Here is a 22,693-nt window from a genome sequence, read left to right on the forward strand (position 1 = left end):
ATGTATGCAAGTGCAGCAGGTGGCACTTTAATTGGGTTCAGTGAGCACTCACTCACCAAGCTAGCTCGATGGTTCAGTTGTTGCTTCCTACCTGATAACGTGCATTAGCTAATTAATTAATACACGATCTCACGAATAAGCATCGACAAAAAGTAGCTTTTCGCCATCCACCCTACAAATACCTTGCTTGATCATATCGCCGGCCGAACTTGCAATGTGTAGCAAGAGCAGCTACAAACAAAACAATTAATTAACTCCACATGCCAAACAAAGCTGCTACTTTCCAAGAAAAAGATGCAAATTAAATGTGCACAAACCGCGTACGGCCGAATCGCATAGCTGCATCCACGTACGTAGCGATTAATTATTTCAAATCTGCGCGCCATGATGCATGGTGATGATTGTACACGTACGCATGCAATTGAGATACTCCAGTTAGATAGCCGAACTCATTTGATAATCATATCTTTGCGCCTCCCTCAGATATTCGTATGGAGTATATATTATCATAAACTAACTAGTGGAATATCCTTGAAAAAATAAACTTACTAGTGGAAGGCGGCCAGCATACATATGCGCCGTAACCATTTATTTAAGTCGATCCGTCCATACATAGTTGTTAATTGAGTGAAAGTTAACTACTTGTTACTTGTCCATATTCCATATAGCCAGCTAATGGGAGCTTACTATATGGTTGGTGATTTGTGAAGTTGTGTTGGAGTTGTTTACTCCAATGTGGTAAAATAATCATAGAAGTAGAAAATTAGTCAAACACACCGAAAATGGCGAAAACGAGCTAGAAAATCTGGTTTACCATTGCAATACTAACAAAATCTTACTAGTCGACCAAGTCGCTCTTATGCATGCATCCATGTCAATTGCCGTTGGAGAACATGCCAATGAGGCTGCTCCAAGGGGCAACACATAGCCTCATCATATTTCGCCGAGAATTAGTGAAAATTGAGTTGCACGAATCTCCAAACACAATAGATGATGGGTCCATGCACATCGCTCCGTAGAAATCATTTCTCGGCAACCACCCCTCTAACCGAAGCTATGTCTTTCAATCCAAATCAACTTGTTGAGTTGCATATAATGTCATGTCCTTGGATGATGTTATGGGTTACAAGTGTTGGCCATAGCTGCCATGTATTTTTTTGTTGAGGGAATGTATTTTTTTTTCTTAATCTCTATACTTTCTGAACAGAGAAAATAGGAATAGTTTATCAAAGTCGTATTTCAAAGAGGTACCATTATCCAAAACGATGGGGTTTTAGAGGATGGGAGAGAGTATGGGCTTTTCGTTGCATATATTGATTGAACATCTATCCATATGTACTAATTGAGCATATTAATCCCCCGCAGCCCCTATCGAGTCCACGTTTCAAATAGTTGAGCTGTCGTTACTTAGGATCAAATTAACGTTTCAAATCGATAAGTCAAGTTGTCTTTACATGCACATAATGTGCTACTGTACTTAAAAGTGTACTAATATAATCGCTTTCATGCATCTTAAAAGCGCGGGAAAATTTAACCGCCTTCGATCGCTCCCTATTTAAACCGAGTCCACCCTCCCTACCATTCTTCCCCACCTCCTTCCTCCTCTTCTTCTTGGTTCCTTTCACTTCATTGGTTCCCGCCACTGCAAATCTGCAATCTCGGCTCGGAGCAGCTGTACTACACATATGGAGGCGGCGCGTACGATGTGGGTGAACGGCCCCATCATCGTTGGCGCAGGTCCGGCGGGGCTGTCGGTGGCGGCGCAACTCCACACCCACGGCGTGCCTTCAGTGGTGCTGGAGCGGGACGACTGCATCGCGTCCCTGTGGCAGCGCCGCACCTACGACCGTCTCCGGCTCCACCTCCCCAAGCGCTTCTGCGAGCTCCCGGGCATGCCCTTCCCGGCGAGCTACCCGGAGTACCCCACGAAGCACCAGTTCATCTCCTACCTCGAGTCCTACGTCGCCGCCTTCGACATCCGCCCCCGCTTCCGCCAGTCCGTGTCCTCCGCGCGGTTCGACCACGCCGCCGGCCTCTGGCGCGTGCAAGCATCGTCCACCGAGGACGAGGACGAGACCACCACGGAGTACATCGGGCGGTGGCTGGTGGTGGCCACGGGCGAGAACGCGGAGCGCGTCCTGCCGGAGTTCCCCGGCGCCGGGTCGTTCAAGGGCCCCGTGACCCACGTGTCGGAGTACAAGTCGGGCGAGCCGTACCGCGGCTCGCGCGTGCTGGTGGTCGGCTGCGGCAACTCCGGCATGGAGGTGTGCCTGGACCTGTGCGACCACGGCGCGCGGCCGGCGATGGTGGTCCGCGACGCGGTCCACGTGCTCCCGCGCGAGATGCTCGGCGTGGCCACCTTCTCGGTCGCCGCCTTCCTGCTCCGCTTCCTCCCGCTCCGGCTCGTGGACCGCCTCCTCGTCCTCGTGGCAGGGCTATTTCTCGGGAACGACCTGCCGAGGCTCGGGTTGAGGAGGCCGGCTGCGGGCGGTCCGCTAGAGCTCAAGAACTCGAGCGGCAGGACGCCCGTGCTGGACATCGGCGCGCTGGAGAAGATCCGGGCCGGGGAGATCGCGGTGGTGCCCGGCGTGAGGAGGTTCACGGCCGGCGGGGCGGAGATGGTGGACGGGAGCTTCGTGGCGGCGGACGCCGTGGTGCTGGCCACCGGGTACCACAGCAACGTGCCGCAGTGGCTCAAGGGCAGCGACTTCTTCAGCGGCGAGGGGTACCCGAAGGCAGGGTTCCCGGAGGGGTGGAAGGGCGAGTCTGGGCTCTACTCCGTGGGGTTCACGCGCCGGGGCCTCGCCGGAGTCGCCCTCGACGCCGTCAGGGTCGCCGGCGACATCGCCGTGGCATACAACCAAAATAATAAGGCATCGTCGTCGTGTACCGCCGGCTGCCCCGTGCTACAGGAGCCGGTACCCTGATCATTGGCATGCTGCGCTGCTTCAGACATCCTGGCAAGCGGGGAGTGTCACTCTCGTCACAGATGGCAGTGGCCACAGCTAGGGTACGTAGCTAGCCACAGCCGACAGACCACAGCCAAGCCGTCGATCGTCATAGATAGGTAGATCGGCGCCAGCCAGTGAGGTAGGCAGAGCCCAAATTTTGGCGTGTTTATGGGCGCTGCATCGATCTCTCGCCTCTACAATGTACAGCTAGCTAGCTGTGTCGAAATCAATCAATCTGTAGCCTTGGTTGTACTAATAAAACTTGTGTGACTGTGCATATCTGATTGGTACCACAGGAGACGACTGACAGCTTGTATGATTGCTGACGTCCCGAGGAATAAAATCGGTAATCATGAGCTAGACATGGACTCTGTCAGTGTGAGGATCTAAGGTAGCCTCTTTTGGCGATCTGTTCATCAATTTTGGCCCACACCCGCAGCTTCAGAGAGTCATGTGTCCTACTGTACCCATACACTGATGATGATGTATACGGTTCAGTTCTCTTCTCCCACTCCCTGCCGGCAAACATGTCATCAGATGTACCGCAACAAAAGATCTAGACAGGCAGGTGTTAGTTAACTGTAGTACTAAGTTTGTTTTACTTTTGGCCATCAACGACGATCTTTTCGTCAACAGTTTGTGTTACTTTTGGCTTTGAACGATGATCTGTTCATCCACAGTTTGTTGAACGAAGCTGTAAAACCCTTTGAGGAAAATAATGTGAATCTTTGTAAACCCTCTGAGAAAAATGGAATTAGAGATGCAATCTTTTTAATGGAAAAAAATTAAAGCTGCAGCCTTCTGGATTTTTTCAATCCTTCTAGGACATTAACAGTTTGACATGATAGAGTTGTTTCCTTTGTTTCATGCTGGTAAGCTTGACCTCAGTGTAATGAATTATGCGATTATCAGTGCCATTCCAAAAAAGAAATGAGCCAATAGAACTCAACTTTTCAGACACATCTGCCTGTTGAATGCTTGTTTTAAGATTTTCTCAAAAGTGCTAGCTCTGAGATTTGATCCTGCTATTGATAAGATATAGTTTTGAAGTGTCAGAATGCTTTAATTCGAGGTTGATTCATTACAGACGGGATGATATCTTTGCATGAAATTTTGCATGAATCTAAACTGAGAAATTGCAGGGTGTGGTGTTTTAAATTTATTTTGTAAAAACTTATGACAAAGTCAATTGGGAATTTTTGTTTAAATGTCTGGAATTATGTGGATTTCACCCTACCGCGTGTGGGTGGATTAAGCAATCTGTTGTGGAGGTACTTTGTGTGTTAAAATAAATAGCACTCTTGGAAGGAATTTTGGAACTCATAAGGATCCCGTGTCTCCTTTGTTGTTTAACATTGCTGGTGATATAGTGGCTAGAATGTTTTAGAAGGGCTCAGAGTAATAATTCAATTTGTGGATAGGTTCCACATTTAATTCCAAAAGGAGTATGTATACTACAGTGTGCGGATGATATTGCGGTAACGTTTCAAGATGATATAGAAATGGGGGCTAATGTGAAGCTTTTGTTATACTTATTTGATTATATGGATGGGCTTAAATCAATTTTGAAAAAAGTGAAACAATGTTAACTACTGAAGACGGGAATAATTTCGAAATTTAATTTCTTAACTGTTAAATAGGAAATTGGCCAGTGAGAAGTTTAGGAGCTCATGTTATTGGAAATAGGCTAAAAATAGAAGACCATAAGTTTTTGGAAGAGAGACATCTCAAACATTTAGATGAGTGGCAGGGAGGTTCTCTCTAAATAATTTTTCTATTTACTTTCATGTCGTTCGTCCTGTTCAAGAAAACTTTTATTGAAACCCTTGCTAAGATTCAAAAAAAGGTTTTTCTGGCAAGGTGCTAGTTCTGTGAGAAAGTATTATATGATTAAATGGAATCATAATTGTAAATATAAAAATACATGAGAAAATGAATTTAAGTTTGTTGTGTAAGTGGTGGCGCAAATTTGAGACTAGTAAAGGTTTATGGCAACGCTTGATCAGAGCAAAATACACTTTAAGTAAATCCCAAGCTTTTATTGAGCATTAACGGTTTAATTTGGCATGCTGTTAAAGACCTTTATTTAGAAAACAGGAAAATGAGGGTTGGGGCTGGGAAGGAAATTAGTTTTTGGGTTGATGTATGGTGCTCTGACATGCCTTCAAAATTTCTTTTCCTGATCTGTTTGAAATGTGCAATAATAATAAAAAATGTAGTTGATGTTAGGATGCTTGTGTGGAATTTTTCATATAGAAGGTGGCTTGATGAAAATAAGCAAAGGCAGCCGCATAGAATGAAAGACATCCTGTTAAATTATCCTCTAGGTGACGGTAGGGATTCTCCATGTTGGCTGTTACCAAAAATATGGTCTTGTCACTGTAAACTCTTTATATAGGAAGTTTGCTGACAGTGGTGCTAATAGAAATTTTAAGCACCCGTTGAAGACAAAAATTCCTACGAGAATTATAGTTTGGCTTTGGATGATTTGGCATAATGCGATTGCAACTATTTTTTTTAAACGAAGGCAAAAGCTTTGCATTATCCATTAATTAAGAAGGTTGCGATTGCAACTAAGGATAACATGAAAAAAGGAGATTGGGTTGGGGATATAAAGTGTAGATTTTGTGAGGAAGATGAAAACATACATAATTTCTTACGCATGTGTTCGTTCCTGAAATATTGGGCAGGGCTTCAAAAGGAAGAAGATTGAGATGAAATTACCAGAGGAGAAAATATCTTGCAGGCGACAGCTCTGGCGTCGCACAAAGGCTCAACTCTCAGGATTGAAGCGCAAGACTCAGCCAGTTACTCTGGTGCCTGATATGATCTGGACTTCCTGCTGAAATGTCTTGTGAAGCTTTTCAACTCTTAGGCCTTCTATCAGTTGTATTGGTCAGTGGTTAGATGGATGTTCTCTGTTGAGATGTTGGCTTTTGCTGGAGACTTGTATGTTCGTGGTTTCTCTTAAGTAGGCAGTAGTGCTTGGTAAAAATAGATTGATTTATCGTTGGTGTGTACTTTTAGTTGCAGTCTGAGTACCCAGGTAGATCCTGGGGTTTCCCTTTTCTCTCTTTTTCTTACCCCAGTGGGTGGTGCGACATACACGACTTTGTTCCTATCTCGTTTGATTGATAGTGGAACCCGGAGCAATGTGCTTCGTATGGGGGAAAATGTTCAACGAAGCGAGCGCGCCGCTATGCCTATGCGCTGCTGACTGGTCGCGATCCACCGGTCTCCGTCGGTATGATCCGCAGAAGTTAGTTCAGAAGTAGTACCAATCTGCGCCCATCCTTTCTTTGCTACTCCAAGAAGCAAGCAACCACGAGCCCATATGAGTCTGAATCAATCAGAATGTGATGTACCAAGGAGGAGTTGATCTGCACCTCGTGGTACCACCCACTTGGTGGTTCCACCTCAAAATCACAGCAAACGACATGTTAGTACAAAATTCAGTTAACACAATGAAATTCAGAACAGTGTAAATTCGCAACACGAACAAACACAGATACAGGCTAATCAAGAAACAGGGCAATCACTATTTCAGGCAGACGAATATGCAGGAGCAATCAGTATTTCCACATATCCAGGTCCAGCAGCAGCCCCTCCATGTGCCTGAGTCCTACATTGACATTGGCAGGGCTCTGCATACGCAACTTCATCATTAGCTGCACACCATCAATGCGCTCTCGCACCTCACATCGCAATTACTCCGTGACAGCAACAAGAGAGGCTAGAGGGAATAGCGACACACGGGAGAAAAAGCATACATATACTGATATACTAGCTCCTTTAGTCTTGAGGAGAACAAATATACTCCCTCCGTTCCACGAATGTTGTCTGAGATTTAGGAAGTATACACATATAGATATACTCGCTCCTTTAGTTATGCAAACAAGAGTTGTACTCTAAATGTTTTCCCCTTATTTCTAGCCTCGTGGCCGGAGTGGGTGGAGGGAACAAGGCCGCCTTACGGATAAAATTTGCCTGAGGTTAGTGTTGCTGCCTCCCGTGCCGCTCCTCTAGGGCGACACCGGGGGCGAAAACCCTAGCCCCGCTTCCTCCCCCTCCCCCCTTCTCTCCCAGTCTCGTCGTCACTAGGGACGAAGGTAGGAAAAAGTATCGTTGGGGTCAGCTCCATATTTTCTCTAATTCATTGGTGTCATTTTATACAAAATAGCAGTGCTTGTTACTAATTAGTGAAGCGTTCTCCAACAATCACTGGGGTCAGCTGACACCCATGCCACTATGGCAGCTCCGTCACTGGCCGTCACCAGAAGGGACTACCGGGCAAGCCTGTGCGGAACCGATGAAGGTGGCAGCGAGATCTCGCCACTCTGCCTCATGTGGAGGGCTTCGGAACACCGGGCGACAACCCCAAGCGGTGTGGACGGCGTCGATTAGGCACGTGTGGCGTCCGTGGTGCGTGCCCTCTCCCTCTCCCTCGGCCATGCGGGCGGCGAGGAGGCGGTGGCCAGAGGTCGGGATGCCAAGTTGAGTCGCCGGTCCTGGTCCCAGATTTGAAGATTGAAGCCTCTCCATGCTCGATTTGCCCCTCCCCTGGTAGATCTGGTGCTTGGCGGTCTCCGTCGATCCAGGTGTTGGGCAGGTTGGTTCAGTGGGGGGTTGGTACCGGGAGAAATCATTGGCCGGCATTGTTGGCCACGATGGTGACGACGCTGCGGGCACCGTGCTCCTTCTTGAAAGCCTCTTCTAGGTACCGCCCTTCACTACCCCTCCATGTATTGGGCGAAAGCCCCTGGTTCCCCTTTCGGATGGCGGTAGCGTTGTGATGTCGTTCACCTTCCTAGAGGCACCATCTTGGGGGGGACTGGAGAGATGGTGGTTGAGCAATTCACTAGAGGTGTTCGTGGCGACTTCGGTCGTTTCTTCTTTGGTACGTCTTCGTCCATCAGTTGTGGCTTGATGTGGTGGTTGAAGCTTTGGTGGGGTGGTCAGTTGGTGGAGCTCCCCCAACGTCTCTAGTGGCTTCTTCCCCAGCGGCATGTTTGCATTTTCTCTAGGGTATTGTAGGTTGAACTCCTTCGCCTCCCTACGGTTTGGTGCTCTTCAATCCTGGGCGAGGGACATGGGGTCCCTTCCGAAGGTGAAGATGGCGGAGTACGTGCTCTTATTTGCCAGCTGAGACGATGGCACGTTGCTGTTGCTTCCTCATTTGATTTGCGCCTCCTAGTATTAGTCTTAGTGCAATGGTATTGATGTCTCATTTTGTTTATCTTGTGTGTGCTTGTGTGTCTTAGTGTAATGGTATTGGTGTCTCATTTGTTTATTTTGTGTTGCCAAAAGCTATGCTATGCGTAAGCACGTTTGTACCTGCCATTGTGGACAACATTAATTTAACGCATGGCCTAGACCTACTGTTTATAAAATTAACGCAGGCCTAAGCCTACTGTTTATAAAATTAGCTTCAAAAGGTGACTCGTTGATAAAATCAATCTCAGCGAAAAAAATACAACAAGAACACCCATAGCATTGGACTAACCCCGCGAAGATCATGGGAAGACTTGGGTATGATCACCTTTTAGATAGGATCTATGAGAATAAAAAATTTCAAGAGACAAAACATGTTCAAATATTATGAAAAAAAATGACAACGCACATCTATGTTACATACGCAAGACCAAAAATTTGCAGCTTCAAATTCAACATATACTTAGAGAAACAAAAAAGACAAATTTAAGTGTGAATAGTGTGAACTACTATTCAATCAGATCTGACACTATTTATAGTCGGATTTATCTTTTTTATTTCTTCAATTGTAGATCAAATTTTGAGCTGAATTTTTTTGGAATTGTAGATACAATCCAGTATGTCGTATATTATTTTCAGATTTTTTCGCATGATAAAAATATATTTTATGTGAGTTGATCCTATGATCTCACCTAATAGCTCTTCCGCGAAGATCAATTATACCATACTCTGTTTTCTTCTCGGCCACTACAGTTTGTGCTTGCGCTGCAGGCAACTGGGTGTCGCAACTTGTGTTGATAGACACAGCTGAAGCCTTCGCCAGCTATTTATGCTGTAATGATCACCATATAAACAACCGCAGATTAGTTATGCAGGCGCACATCAGCAGGTGTAGTTGAACAAACAGAGCTTCTTCAAACTCCAAGGTCAGGCCGATGCCATTCAACATTTCATTAGTCACCGATACAATTCTAAATATCAAGCTCCAAGTAAGATATAGATTCAACGAAAGGACAGCATGGAACAGATATGCAGAAACGCAACAGCGAAACCTACTGCCTGATACAACATGGGAAGATAATCAAACGCACGCCCACACTCAAATGCAAGCAATATCCACGCTTGCTTGAAATATGAAGTATAACACTGATTAATAGGAGCAAGTCGGTGTGCCTTCAGCCTTCATGACAGCTGACAAATGTCTACGGTAATCAGATAAGACATGGGAGTTATCACGACTAAAGCCTTCATGCCAGTTGACAAACGTCCACAGTAACCAGATACTAATACATTAGAGTTATCAAATAAGCGATTAATTTCTGCAGATTCACTTCGTAGCTGACAAGTGCATGCTACATATAGGGTCAATCTCTCTCACAACATAAAGCGGAAGAACCTACACCCAACAAGGCAACAAGCCACCTCTGCATTTCAGCCACCAAACTCTAGATACCTGCGGAGTTAGCAACATCATTAGAAACAAAATTAGCTGCTCATTTAGGGGGAAATGTGTCAAAAGTTTGATCATCTGGGCAAGTCAGCATTATTAGACAAAACCAATATCTGAAACAGAGAACAACAATAACAATAAGTAATTTGTAGTGTAGTGGCACCACCTTCAACTTCTACTATTAGCAGTTTTTGGCTACAGCTGGTCTGACTAAAGGCTAGAAGATCAGTGTGATAAGAGGGGCTCATGGACACCTGATTCCAGCTCATAGGCCTACTTTTTTACAAATGTCCGAGCTAGCTAGTCACAAACAAATAAAACTTATGGAGTAGAAACCTCAAGCAAGAGAACATCAGCGTATGAATTGCATTCTTCATAAAAGAGCTGTAATAGTAGTCAAAAAAGAAACGGCTGTAGTTTATCTACCATGCACAACATCATTAAATACTCTCACCACTACGTCTAACGATAATATGCCACCGGGAGAAAAAAGATGGCATTACTGATTAAATCAGCTTTTATGGTGAATCTAGTCATGCCATTTTGTTCAATATGAAGTATGAAGAATCCATGGTAATATAGCCCGCACGACAGTAAAAAGTTAGTGGTTCATCTGCAGCTACTTGGCATGACAGCGTAATCATCTCTCACAAGGCATGGACATATGCACAAATAGGCTAAGGGTCCTAAGTTGGGGATCCCACACTATATAACAGAAGGAACTTGGGGAGTATTAGGAGGTAAACCAAAAGCAGGGGAAGCTGGATGAAAGGGAGGGGAAACAAAACAGCACATCCAGAGTATAGGGTGGGTAGAACATCAGTAGAAGATAAACTTACCTACTCAAGCAGTAGATCAAATAGAATATCAAACAGGGCAATCTTATGTATTGAGCAGAAGCTTGGCCCCATCGTGTCCACCATTAACACATGTTCCTATAAGCATAAGAATTCAAACAATGTGTCATTTGGGGCAGAGTATATGCCGTCGCAGAAAAGATAGGATCAAGGAGCATGCAAAATGAACAACTTCCGTAAATTTCAAACCAAATGGTTTCTACGGGCATGCCACATGCAGGACAATCCTACAATTTGATAAAGGAACAACTTTTGTAAATTTCAAACCAAACGGTTACACAAATGGATTTAAGCCTGTTAGCAATATCAGCAGAGATAACAATACAGAATGGAAGAAATATAACTAGGCATAAGCTTCCAAAGGGCTCAAGCCATTTTTTCATGTACTAGAACTTCGAACAGTTGCATATCCCCCCTGTTGATAAAAATGGCACTGCACATATGCACTAACACTACCATTAGACAATTTTTTGTATCTGTCAGTAGGCAGACAATGATGAAATTAGTTCAATTATTCCACATAAAATTTTCCAATTTTGTACTCATTGTTTTATTGTATATTCATAAATAAAACGATGAAGACAGTTATCTAGCTCTGACTTAAGCACAAAAATTACAGAAACAAAGCTAACAGTAGACGAATTGCAGCCCACTGCCTGTCTACAGAACATAAAGCAAATTAGATACCACTAACAGATTATTTTTCTAGACCACAAACCATTAATCGTTACATTAAAAGCCACCACAAAGAATGAAAACAGAACAATGCAGGACATCATCACTGCTGAAGAGGTCATGAAGCAGCAAAAAGAAACAAATGATATGACACTATTTAAAATTGTTGGTTTAACACAAACTTCTGTGAGCATAATTTCATCAGCCAATTATCGAACAATAACTTGGTTATCCTGTATCAGCAATATAAGGCATGTTATTACCTGTAGTGTAGACACTTTCGAATGGATGATAGTGAGAAAAGACCATGGTTTTGTAAAGGTTCTTGAACTCCAAAGTCTCAAGATTGATCATGAAGACGCCGATTCTTGTCCACAGAAACACCACATTATTCTCCTCAGCAAACCCTAGTATGGATAGCGGCCCTTTCTCCTCTGGTTTCAGGGAAAGCACCTTGTCCAGTTCAATAGTTCTTCCAAGCTTCCATGAAGAAACACCATCACAATCGGTCTTCCTCTGCCATAACTGAGCCGTGTGATCTGCCGCTTGCACGAAGAGGAAACCCAACCCACCACCCTCAGCCCGCATCATCCTGAAGCAGCTGCCCCGGCGACAAATATCCACTGGCAGAGGTACCACAGCTAGGCTCTGCTTCACCAAGTCAAATTCAAGAATTCCAACTAAATTTCCAGTCAACATCCAGTAAAGGGAATCTCCAGCCAGAACAACGTCTTCCGTGTGAACCATGGTGGGCATACGGCTCCCATTAGCTTCGTATGGAAGCGGCGTTGAGTTGAGATTTCCCCATAGGCCTGTCTTTGACGAGTAAACGCAGGTGAGCGCTTGTTGTTTTTCGTCCGCCTCAGCCAAGGCAACCTGGAAGTGTTGGCCCTCTCCAGCAGGGCGAAGCACCGCCCCATTGACCAGGCCCATGGTTTTCTTTGTATCGAACGCCGCGGGAATGGCAATGTTGTGCTTGTCACCGGTGATGGGGTCCCACGCCAGGACCTTGCGTGGCTTCGAAAGGAAGATGAGGAAGAGACCATGGCGACATCCAAGAGACATGGAGCGCTCGAAGTCGTCGCCGTGCTCCGAAGAGAAGCGCCCGGGAGGGACACGGTTGGGGGCCTCCAGAGTAGGTAGGAAGGACAGACCGGCATACCTGTCGAAGAAACCGAGGAGGGGCGGGTTGCGCCGGTGGCGGAGGCGGAAGCGGCGGAAGAAGCCGGGGTCGGAGATGAGGCTGCGCCAGCGCTTGCAGACGGCTGATGCGCGGGGGAGGGAGGAGGGCTGCGGTGGGAGACGGACGAGGATCTCGCGGAGGAGGTCGTCGTCGTCCAGTGGCCCGGTCGCCGGCGAGCGTACGTGGTGGTGGTGGCGGCGGCGGGGGCTGCTCATCGATCTTGCCCTAGAGCTCGCTCGTCTGGGGAGTGCAGGGATGGCAATGGGGACCGTTTACCCGAAACCCGACGGGGTTTTCCTCTATTAGGGGCCGGGTGTGGTATCTAATTTATCCCCATGGGAGTATTAACGGCAAGACATGCTCCCCGATGGGGAAAGCGGGGCGGGTGGCGTTCTAGCAGTCCCCATACCCGAACCCCGCAGAGCCCCGCATGTATTGGTAATATCCCACAAATTTAGCTTGTCCTGCTTAATTTCAGCTAACACGTATTTACGCACTGTTACTAATGCTTGCTTACCTTCTGGTAATCACGTGATTCGGTGGTGTCATCGTGTGAACTATGTGAGTCAAACATAAGTACTCGTTATGTCTTATGTGTGTCAGTGTGTGGTTGTGTGACTCTGCAGTCTGCACGTATTAAGTTATTTTTGAGCTTGAATTTCTGAGATATTTTCATGATTTGTCTACTGTTTGTGACGGGGGTGGAAAACCTGTGGGTCTGCTATACCCGGTGGGTGATGGGGACGGAAAAAAATAGTCCCCAAGGTGGGGAATAGGGATGGGGATGGGGAATTTCACAAACGCGGGGACAGGGAAGAAAAGGCAATCTCCGCGCGAGGGCAGACCCGTTGCCATTCCTAGCAGTGACACTGAACAGCGGAAAATGACCATAATCGTGAGAGAGCCCCTGACTTTCTCTTTCTTCTGAAGCCCAGCCCATGGCTAGATACATAGAACAAGCCCACTAAGTTCTTTTTTACTGTACTCTCCGCAGATTATAAAGTGCCTACAACGTCTCCTGGAGTATAAATTTCCCTCTCTCAGAAAAGACAGGAATTTCCTAAAAGAACAAAACGATTCATAATGCTAGAGTAAACTTGTTTCCCCTTTTCACTCCACAGTTGTATTTAAAAACTTACATATCTGATCAACGCATACACAATTTCATCCTTAGTTGTCTTGCACCTCACCTCGCAATTACTCCGTCATGGCAACAAGAGAAAAATACTGAATATCGACACATAGGAGAGAATATATACTTCCTCCAACCTAAAATATAAAACGTCTAAGGATTACGTAAAAGTCAATGTTTTCTAAGTTTGACCAAATTTATATATACAAATATGAAAAACTATAATATTAGATTAATATTAGCAGATTCACCATAAAATATTTTTTTAATGTGTACATTCATAATTGTACATGTAAATATTTTTTTCTAAATATTTAGTCAAAGTTAATAAAATTTGACATTTTACTAATGTTCAGGAGTACTAAGGCGCCTTAGTCAAAGTTAAATGTCAGATGCTTCTTATTTAGTGGATCCAGGAACTGGAGCTATAGGGACAAATATACGAGATTCTGGTGAAAACTTCATAGCTGTTTCATGTGATGATAAGGAGCAGTGGCGGAGCTAGGATTGAATCAAGCCCCGCCCCGAAAACTAAACACACACAAAAACTCATGTAACATCTTTTTATACAATTGCAAAGATAAACATATAATTTCAACTCACTTGTTCACTGTACAGTACACTACATAAGAGAGGACAAAAAACTAGAAATGGTACTACAAATACAAAAGATACTCCCACGACCATATCAACAGTAATTACCTGCCATCTATTTCTAAACATGAAATCAATTCGTAACAATGTGCATTAGCTGAATGTCGGACTCAATTCAATTCTCAAGGAGTAATCAGAATTCAGAAATTACTCTTCCCTATCTTCCTGCTTCTGTCACGCGAGGAGGGGAGCAATGGAGCTGGAGGCGTGCAGCAACCAGCAGTAAAAGATATAACGAGGGGACGGAAGAGGGGATACCGAGTGGTGGAGGCGACGGGTGAAGGATGATGGTCATGGCTCGGCGACGGAACGGTAGACCGACAGCTCAAGACATAGTGCCGCATCGCATACCAACAACTGCGTGGGGAGGCCAGACAGCGCGACGGGCTAGTTCGAGGCGGTGAGCCGGCACCGGCGCTCTCTAGCTCGAAAAGAAAGTGTTCACAACCTGTTTGGGACTTCGGGGCTCGTTGTCTCGTTCCTCCGTCACTCACGAGTCGCGAAACATAGGAAAATGAAGCGCTGACTGGCCTGGAACTCAGACGAACCATGGGCCACTATACTAAAACCTATAGGTAATAAGTGGAAAGATTTGTTGCGCCTAGGGCCACAACCCTGGTTGCGCGGGGCCTGGCTCCGCCCCCGATAAGGAGCATGTGATTGATGTTTTGAAGCTATGTCGTTACTAGTATCTAGGCTTCGCCCGGCAGGAGGAATAGATGGACACTCAGTTATGGTTGAATCTGATTGTATGGAGGTGGTAGATGTTGTGACAAACCCTTTTAATTACAGAGGTACGTGAGCTGTCATTTCCATTACCTTTTTTCAAGAACACACGCGAGTATTGCGTGTCTTCATTCATTAAGATAGGAAGGAGAGTTTCATTTACAAGGGAACATAACTATCGAGAGTTGCTGATGACTCTAGGCAAGACAACTTCGAAGCATTGTCCGCGAGAGGCTAATGGAGTTGCACACCAGCATCGGGAGCATGGCTACGATCTTGTTCGTCGTGATCACCCTGTGCATCGTCCTCCCGATCGTGCTCCTCCATCTTGACGCGCATTACTACGTCGCCATAGACTCCGTCTCCGACCTCGATCGGACGAGGGGCCTGTCGTTCAATCTCACCCTCGGAGTCTCTTCGCGGAACTACGGGACCAAGGCGTGCATCAGACCCGGCACCTACGTTGAGGTCTCCTACCGTGGTGTCCTGCTCGCCACAAGCGAGGCCGATGCGGGGCGGCTCTGCGCCGGGCCGAAGAGCTCAGCCGAGCAGCGTGTTGCCGCAAGGACGACCCACGTACCCGAAGGCCACGTGCTGGACAGCCTCACAGCGGACATGAAGCTAGGGCCGCCGCTGTACGAGGTCACGCTGCACCTCCCACCAGGGTCGTACGGCGTGCTATATGAGGACTACGAGAGCTGGGTGTCAGGATGCGGGCGCACACACGTCGGCGCCGCCGCCGTGTGGTGCGATGCCCCCTACCAGATGTGAGATGCCCAGATTTGCTGGGATGGTATGATTGATATGTCGGTGGTATTTCTTGGTAAAGTTTATCTGTCTGTAATGTACAGTATATGCCTAGATGATCTCGATCAGTTGCCAATTAATTTCATAACATGTCGCATATATTTCAATTATGTTTGAGTGGGATGTTTAATCTCGATCTTGTATTATTGTAGTTGGCATTGATGATGTTTTTTAGTCTATTTTAATTATTCTGTCTGAGAATGATATATCTCTATTAGGAATATCAGTTGGTTGGATTATTACTTTGTATACACATGCACGACCTGTGGAAAGAACAACTTCACGGGGGTTTGTATTATGCAATGCACAACCAAATTTTGTTCACATGAAGTCCAAGATTTCAATATCGAATCTTTCATAGAAAATACAAAATGTCATGTGATTTGCTAATGTTGGCGAAGCCCCTCTCTTAATGCACCTGAAACAAACAACACAATATTGGTTCATCCACCGACAACAAACACCACATGTGTTGAAATAATTACTAATAATGTTCACATTAATTTAATCCAATTGAAAATCATGACAACAGAATTCTCAATATTAACTAGCAGAGACGGGCAAATTAGAAATGTGAGGGAAAGACAGGAAACAACCTAACACATCAATCTCAATCACATATGCAGTTATCAGAAAGGGGGATAACAATATGGCAAGATTTGTGTACAAGTTGGTTGATGGTATGACCAATGGAGGAACCCCATAAGTTGTGCCTTCGATGGTGGTGTTAGCAACACCTTTCATGGCTTCGCCTGACATGGTGACAAAATTATAGGAGTCATACGTAATTGATGAAGGTGAACTTGAGACGCTCCCCCAAACCTTATGGCCCCTCTTGCCATGCAAGATCACAAGAAATAGTGTTCTAGAGGCTGATGCCACATTAAAGTTGTTGAGATGTTAATTACACCGCGCCCGGTTCTACATAAAATTTTCATATGTGCGCAAAACAAATCAAGTTTCAAATAATTATAACTATTACCAACGTCAGAAAATGGAAGATTCGAAGAAGGATCTACCAAAAGCTTGTTCTCGCTAAACAATTTGGTGGCAGGAATTAAGCACATGGCCATAGTATCTTTGACATCCAAACGTTTAGGTATGTAAAAAAACACAACGAGGATAAATGAGGTGAGGTGTGTAAGAAATATCGAGACTTCCCTCTCATGGACTAGCTTTGGATCCCGAAGTTCTCCATTATTTAAACACAACGCATGGAAAACTTTGACACCAAAAGTTAGCATAAAAGAGTATCCACTTTAAATTTCTTTATTTTCTCACTTAACTGAACACACAGGAAAGTCATGTACAAACCTCTCATGCGCGAGTTTCTTATCTCAAACTCAAATTCAAATTATACTGAAACATGATAATAGAAAATACATTTGTACACGCACACATTGGTACGTGAGCTATCTCAGCCACACATTGCTTCATGATTCGGAAAAGTAGCAGACATGGTTTGATTTTTTGCACTTCACCAAATCTGGTTCGTGAGCGAGAATCTTTGAAAAACTACTAGTAGATAGGATGTGTCCTTGGCTCCCTGCCATGTCTTTCCGGAGCTACATGCTCTCTCCCTGTGCCTTCACCACCCTCCATTGCAACTAATCCGGTGAACTCCATTGCATAGAGGCTATACACCTAATGCATACAATATGTGGGGGCTCGGTAAAATGTATCATCTGATCGTGACATGACAGAGAGTGGTGAAACCAAGCCAGGAATTTGCAACACATATATTCAATAACAACTTTTTTTGCGGGTAATATTCAAAAGAAAAATGTGGACATGATAACATCCACACCGATGCGTGTGTACAAAATCCACTTTAACATAATAATTGAGGAACTTTGAGACCAACAGTCAGGCTTTTAAACAAATAAAAACAAGATTTGTATCCACCTACCAGCTGATGAAGTTATTGGTTGTCTTGCATAGCAAAGTAGAAATTTTCTCAAGTAATAACCCAGGATGCAGCAATATCACGTGTAGTCAATAGAAAGGATAATACATCAAGTCAACAATATCGCAAGATAGCAAGAATAGCCTTACGGTGCGACCAAATAGCATCTTTACAGCTAGTGCAGTAATAGTTTTGCAAATATCACCAGATCAGTAGGTGCTAACAAGATTCAGCAAAACAGGAACTTCTTCCCAACTCCCAGGTCAGACTGATTCGACTAAACATTCCATTAGTCAGTACTCAGAACTAAGCTTCTAAAATACTCGGCTTCGAACAAAAGAGAAATTAAATTAAAAAAGCAGATCGGGGCAGAAATCTCCCTTCTGATACGACATTTGAAGATAATCAGACACGCACAGGCACAAACAGTAAATTGCAAGCTAGATCAATTGGCAGGTGAGGGCACGGCATGCTTTGTTCAAAAACTGAAGTAAAGCAAATTATACGAACCACATGACTAGTACTACTGCTGAACAGACGCGAGTCAAAGTGCCTTCAACCATCATGCTGGTTGTCTACATAATTAAATAATAGACAGGAGTTAGCAAATTAAGCGATTGATTCATACATGTCCACCTTCTGGTGACCAGTGCATGCTACATAGAGGGACAATCACCGCACAAAATGGAAGAACCTACACCCACTAATAGATCTCTGCATTTGCGTGACGGGAATGTAACTCTATATACCTGGGGAGAAAGTAAACATCATCAGTCAGACAATTTATGGTATTATTCATTCATGGAAAAGCTGAGTTGAAATTGTGTCAGCAGCTACAAAGCTGAATCGTCTTAGCATTATTTGACAAAAAAAACATTGAAGCAGAGAACAACAATAGGTAATTAACTAATTAAGAGTGTCAGTTGTACACTTTAAACTTCTAACACTAGCTATCTTTTGCTATATTTGGTACAAGTGGAGAATAACAAAACAGTTGGCATATGGGGGTGCTCATGGAGTAGGAAAGAGAAACATCCGGTTTTCTGGCTCTCATATGCATATTGTTTACAAATGCGCGAGATAGATAGTCACTAAGAAATTGAATTTACTATTCAAATTCATGCGACATAAGCATCATGAATCGATTCATGAACCTGTTCCGCTCATGATCTTTGACATGAGGTCCTTTACTGTCAAAATAATTCCTGTATGGTCTACATATATTTGTGTACTATATTTTCCAACCAATGATTTAAAACAACAAAATGATTAGCTTTCCATGAACTGGAACTTTCAGCTTCCAGTCGGAATAGACTCTACCCAGTTTGAGGATGTAGAATATGGAATAAAGGACTAGCCATGCCATTAGGACTACTATGGAGTCCGAGCGTCTTGGAAGAACATGCACTCAAAGTACGGCTTGCATAGTCACTTGTATGAATCTCAAGACAGCAATGGCTCTGCATCAACCTTGTGTCGTTGTTGGGGTTCAAATAAGGAGGGCCATTTTCTATTAAAACAGCCATGGAGGCGTCAAGAAACAGAATGCGGAATATAACGCAGTTTGCATATAAACCAAGCCGAGGGATGCCAGATTCGTGCTGCAATATGCAGGCATCGATCCCTGCGTTCCTGTCAGTGCAGGATAGCATTCCACTCAAACGTCACAGGTTTCTCAAATGCAGGACTTGGTTCCTGCATTTCCTGACAGTGCTTCCGCAGAGGGGCAACATTCAAATAACATGAGGACTTGATAGATCCATAACCAGAAAAAAAAAATAAAGGCAATGTAGCAAACTTTATATCCATGAAACTCGGCAAAGGGGAAGTATTTCATTCTGCTACTGTTAAGCATGACAACATTCTCATTTTTTAGCACACAAAAACATATGCACAATTAGGAAATGGAAAGGGTACTAAGTCAGTACTTATTTGACGAGTTAGGTAGAAATGGATGAGGAGCAAGAAAAGCGAGACTTGGAAAAGAGATCAAAGACACAGTCTGCCATTAAAGCATCATGGGAGGCAAGAAAGTGGGGAACGGCTGAGGAAATGGATGAAAAGAGAATTTTGGGAGTTTTCTCTTGCAACTTGGTACTTGAGAATGTGGTACTACAATGAAAATAGATACTGTACTTTTTTTTCAAAACAACGATTCAGATACCTCATCATATAAGCAAAAGAGAAGCTTACCTGCTCAACCAAAACACCATAATGGCATATCTAACCAGACAATCATCTTATGCATTGTGTGGAATTTCAGCCCCATCGTGTCTACCACCAGTGTCTTTTTCTACAAGCACAAGCAGTTATTCAACCAATTACACTATATCGAAATCCAAATAGATACGAGCAGGAGGTACTTGCATAAACTGAAAAGTGCAATTTGATAAACAACTCAGCTTTGATACAAAAATAAGACGAGACAAAACCACACCTACTGTCAAATTGAACGAATATCCCCAAAAAGGTAAGCCATAGGTTATCTAGAACTTGTTTCCCCTCATTTCACACCACATTGAACAAAATAAGATAAACCCATACCGATAAACCCTAGCAACAAAAGAGACCATGACTATTCAGTTTTAGATGGCATTTAACTAAATTTATCCAGAAACGACCTTGGTACAAATGAACTCTCACAACAGGACTTTCCTCCACTTGATAATGAAGAATTATTTATAAATGGTGAATCAAGTACGATTTATATTAATGAATATTAGCAAGATCAGCAGAGATAAGTACTGACTGGCAGAAATATAAAAAGCCCCTAGCTTCCAAACATATGTATTGAGCTATCTATTTAACATTTTTGTTGGATTGAGCTAGTTTTTCATGTTAGTACCTTCAACTTCTAACTATTATGTAACTCGTCCTGAGAAAACAATATACTGCAGCTACGCGCTAGCACTACCATTATGCAATTCTTGCGTATGTCAATAGGCAGGCAACAACGAAGTTTAGTTCTATTGTTACAAAAAAAGGTCACTTTGGTGTTCACTATTTTATTGTATCGATATTCATTTACTAAACTTTTGTTCTCGAACACACACCAAACTGTGGGTCATTCGTATTAGTAAGACAGACACAGAAGCGGTGCAATTATAGCCCACAACAGAAAGAAAAAGAAAAACGAAGCTAGACTAGGCTATGGACATGGAATATTTAAAGTGATAGAATCCAGTAAGGATAGTAATAACGGTGATAATTATATGGGGTATTTAAAATAACATCTCTACATATTTATTTTGACAAAGGAGGTACCTAGCTACCCACGCCAACCTATGCGTGGCTGCTTCATTGACAGAAATTAAGCTAACAGTACAACCATTGCAGCTATGCACTAAAACTACCCTTATTGAATTCGTCCGTATGTTGTCAACATGCAGGTCACAACGAATTTTAGTTCAATTAATATAGAAAAGAATTTGACAATCTTGGTGTTCATTGTTTTAATTATGGATATTCATATAATGAACTGATAAAAAAAGTTTGCTAGCTCTTAGTTGAACCAAATAGTTCCAAGATGGTAAAAGTATCAGATGATATGAAGAAAAATAGCATCACTATTTTTTTTAGAAAGAAAATTAATACATCAAGCAGCAAAAGACACTAGCTACTAGTGACATATTTGAATCCAGTTCATAACCATCAAGCAGCAAAATAAATAAGAGTGGTATGAGTATGACACTATATAAGTCGTTAGCTTAATTTGGAAGGATGTGAATGGCATCCCATCAAACAAGTTACCAAAAAATAACTTGGATATTTTTATGCCTGCTGTGCAAAGGCATACTCTTACCTTCAATATAGAGACTTTCGAATGGATGATGGCGACAATAGAGGATGGATTCAGAAAGCCTAGTGACCTGCCATGACTGAAGGTGGAGCATTAAGAAGCCGACAGGTGTGCTCATGAAGACCAAATTATTCTCCTCAGCATACCCTAGTATTCTTATGTAGTACTTCTTTGAATTGAGGGAGAGTAGCTTGTCCAGTTCAATAGTTGTTCCTAGCCCCCACGATACAACACCATCACAGTCTGTCTTCCTCTTCCATAACCTGGCTTTGGCGGCGAATTTTGACACGGAGAGGAAACCGAGCCCACCACCCTCTGCTCGCACAACCGTGAAGCAGCAGCCCTCATCAAACATATTCACTGGCACTTGTATCACGGCTAGGCTCTGCCTGACAAAATCAAACTCGAGAATTCCATCAAATTTTCCCAAAAGCATCCAGTAAAGGGAATCCCCAACCAGCACAGAGGGCTCTGGAAAAACGCTGGTGTGATACCAGCCCTGATTAGCCTAGGGTGGAAGCGGCGTTGAGATGATATCACCCCATATGCCGGTCTGTGACGAGTAAACTCTTGCGACCGCTTGTATCTCGTCGTCGATGTCCACCATGACCAAGACCAGCTTGAAGTGGGCGTCTCCCGCAGCACGAAGCACCGCCCCATGGATCGGGTTGCGTATCGCTTGTCCCTCGAACCCTGGGGGAAGGACAACGCGGTGCCGGTCGCCGGTGACGGGGTCCCAGACCAGGAACTGATTCTTCTTAAGGTCGGAGAGTAGTAGGAGGCCATGGCGGCATCCGTGGGGATAGAGTCGGTCCCCGTCGTCGATCTGCAGGGAGAAGCGCTCGGGGGGCACACGGTTGGGGGCGCCCAGAGCTGGTGTGAAGGAGAGGCCGGTGCCGCCGCTGAAGCAGCCGAGGAATGTCAGGCCAGCGATCGGCCATGACGGGAATCCAGCAGCAGGAGCAGAGGAGGGAGAGGGGTTAGCGACACCCAGACTCGCCGTAAGCTTGCAAAGGAAGAAATGATACAGGAAAATAAAATGTTTATTGCTTGGTTAACCTCCCATCCACCCCTGCTTGTCCCTTATAACGGTGAGACAAGCCCAAGCCAAAGTTCATTACATTAATAGTGCATTGACTCAAGCTAAACCGATAATTAACTTAACTAAACTACTAGAGACGTGGAGCTTGTCAGGCCGTTAGATCAGCATCGCATATGGAGGCCTGACAGAGCCCCCTCCTGAAGACAAGACTTCAAGGCTTGAATTCGGGAAACGCCCGCTGCATGAAGGAGGCATCTTCCCAGGTTGCTTCGGCTGTGGTCATGGCGTCCCAATGGATCA

The 22,693-nt window shown here is 44.4% G+C and overlaps 3 protein-coding genes across 5 annotated transcripts; 1 reads left to right on the plus strand and 2 right to left on the minus strand.

Annotated features, from left to right (window-relative positions):
- Positions 1-1,625: 1,625 nt before the first annotated feature.
- LOC124665732 (probable indole-3-pyruvate monooxygenase YUCCA9) lies at positions 1,626-3,294 on the plus strand. Its single transcript, XM_047203118.1, has one exon. The coding sequence runs from the start codon at positions 1,686-1,688 to the stop codon at positions 2,925-2,927; it is 1,242 nt and encodes a 413-aa protein (XP_047059074.1). The 5' UTR covers positions 1,626-1,685; the 3' UTR covers positions 2,928-3,294.
- Positions 3,295-11,372: 8,078 nt separating this feature from the next.
- LOC124664308 (F-box protein At5g03970) lies at positions 11,373-12,542 on the minus strand. Its single transcript, XM_047201856.1, has one exon. The coding sequence runs from the start codon at positions 12,540-12,542 to the stop codon at positions 11,373-11,375; it is 1,170 nt and encodes a 389-aa protein (XP_047057812.1).
- Positions 12,543-19,713: 7,171 nt separating this feature from the next.
- Positions 19,714-22,251, minus strand: LOC124666285. 3 transcript variants are annotated; one of them, XM_047203630.1, is made up of 3 exons: positions 21,498-22,251; positions 21,355-21,421; positions 19,743-19,845 (listed from the first exon to the last, which is right to left on the minus strand). In XM_047203630.1, exons 1-3 carry the CDS (start codon positions 21,785-21,787, stop codon positions 19,750-19,752), a joined length of 453 nt encoding a protein of 150 aa, XP_047059586.1. In that variant the 5' UTR covers positions 21,788-22,251; the 3' UTR covers positions 19,743-19,749. The 3 variants fall into 3 exon arrangements, with proteins under 3 accessions (XP_047059584.1, XP_047059586.1, XP_047059585.1); XM_047203629.1 differs by having other exon boundaries at positions 21,355-21,430; XM_047203628.1 differs by having other exon boundaries at positions 19,714-19,845; positions 21,355-22,251.
- Positions 22,252-22,693: the final 442 nt, after the last annotated feature.

Source organism: Lolium rigidum, chromosome 6 (assembly GCF_022539505.1).
Source record: "Lolium rigidum isolate FL_2022 chromosome 6, APGP_CSIRO_Lrig_0.1, whole genome shotgun sequence".
In the NCBI taxonomy this organism is placed as follows: Eukaryota; Viridiplantae; Streptophyta; class Magnoliopsida; order Poales; family Poaceae; genus Lolium; species Lolium rigidum.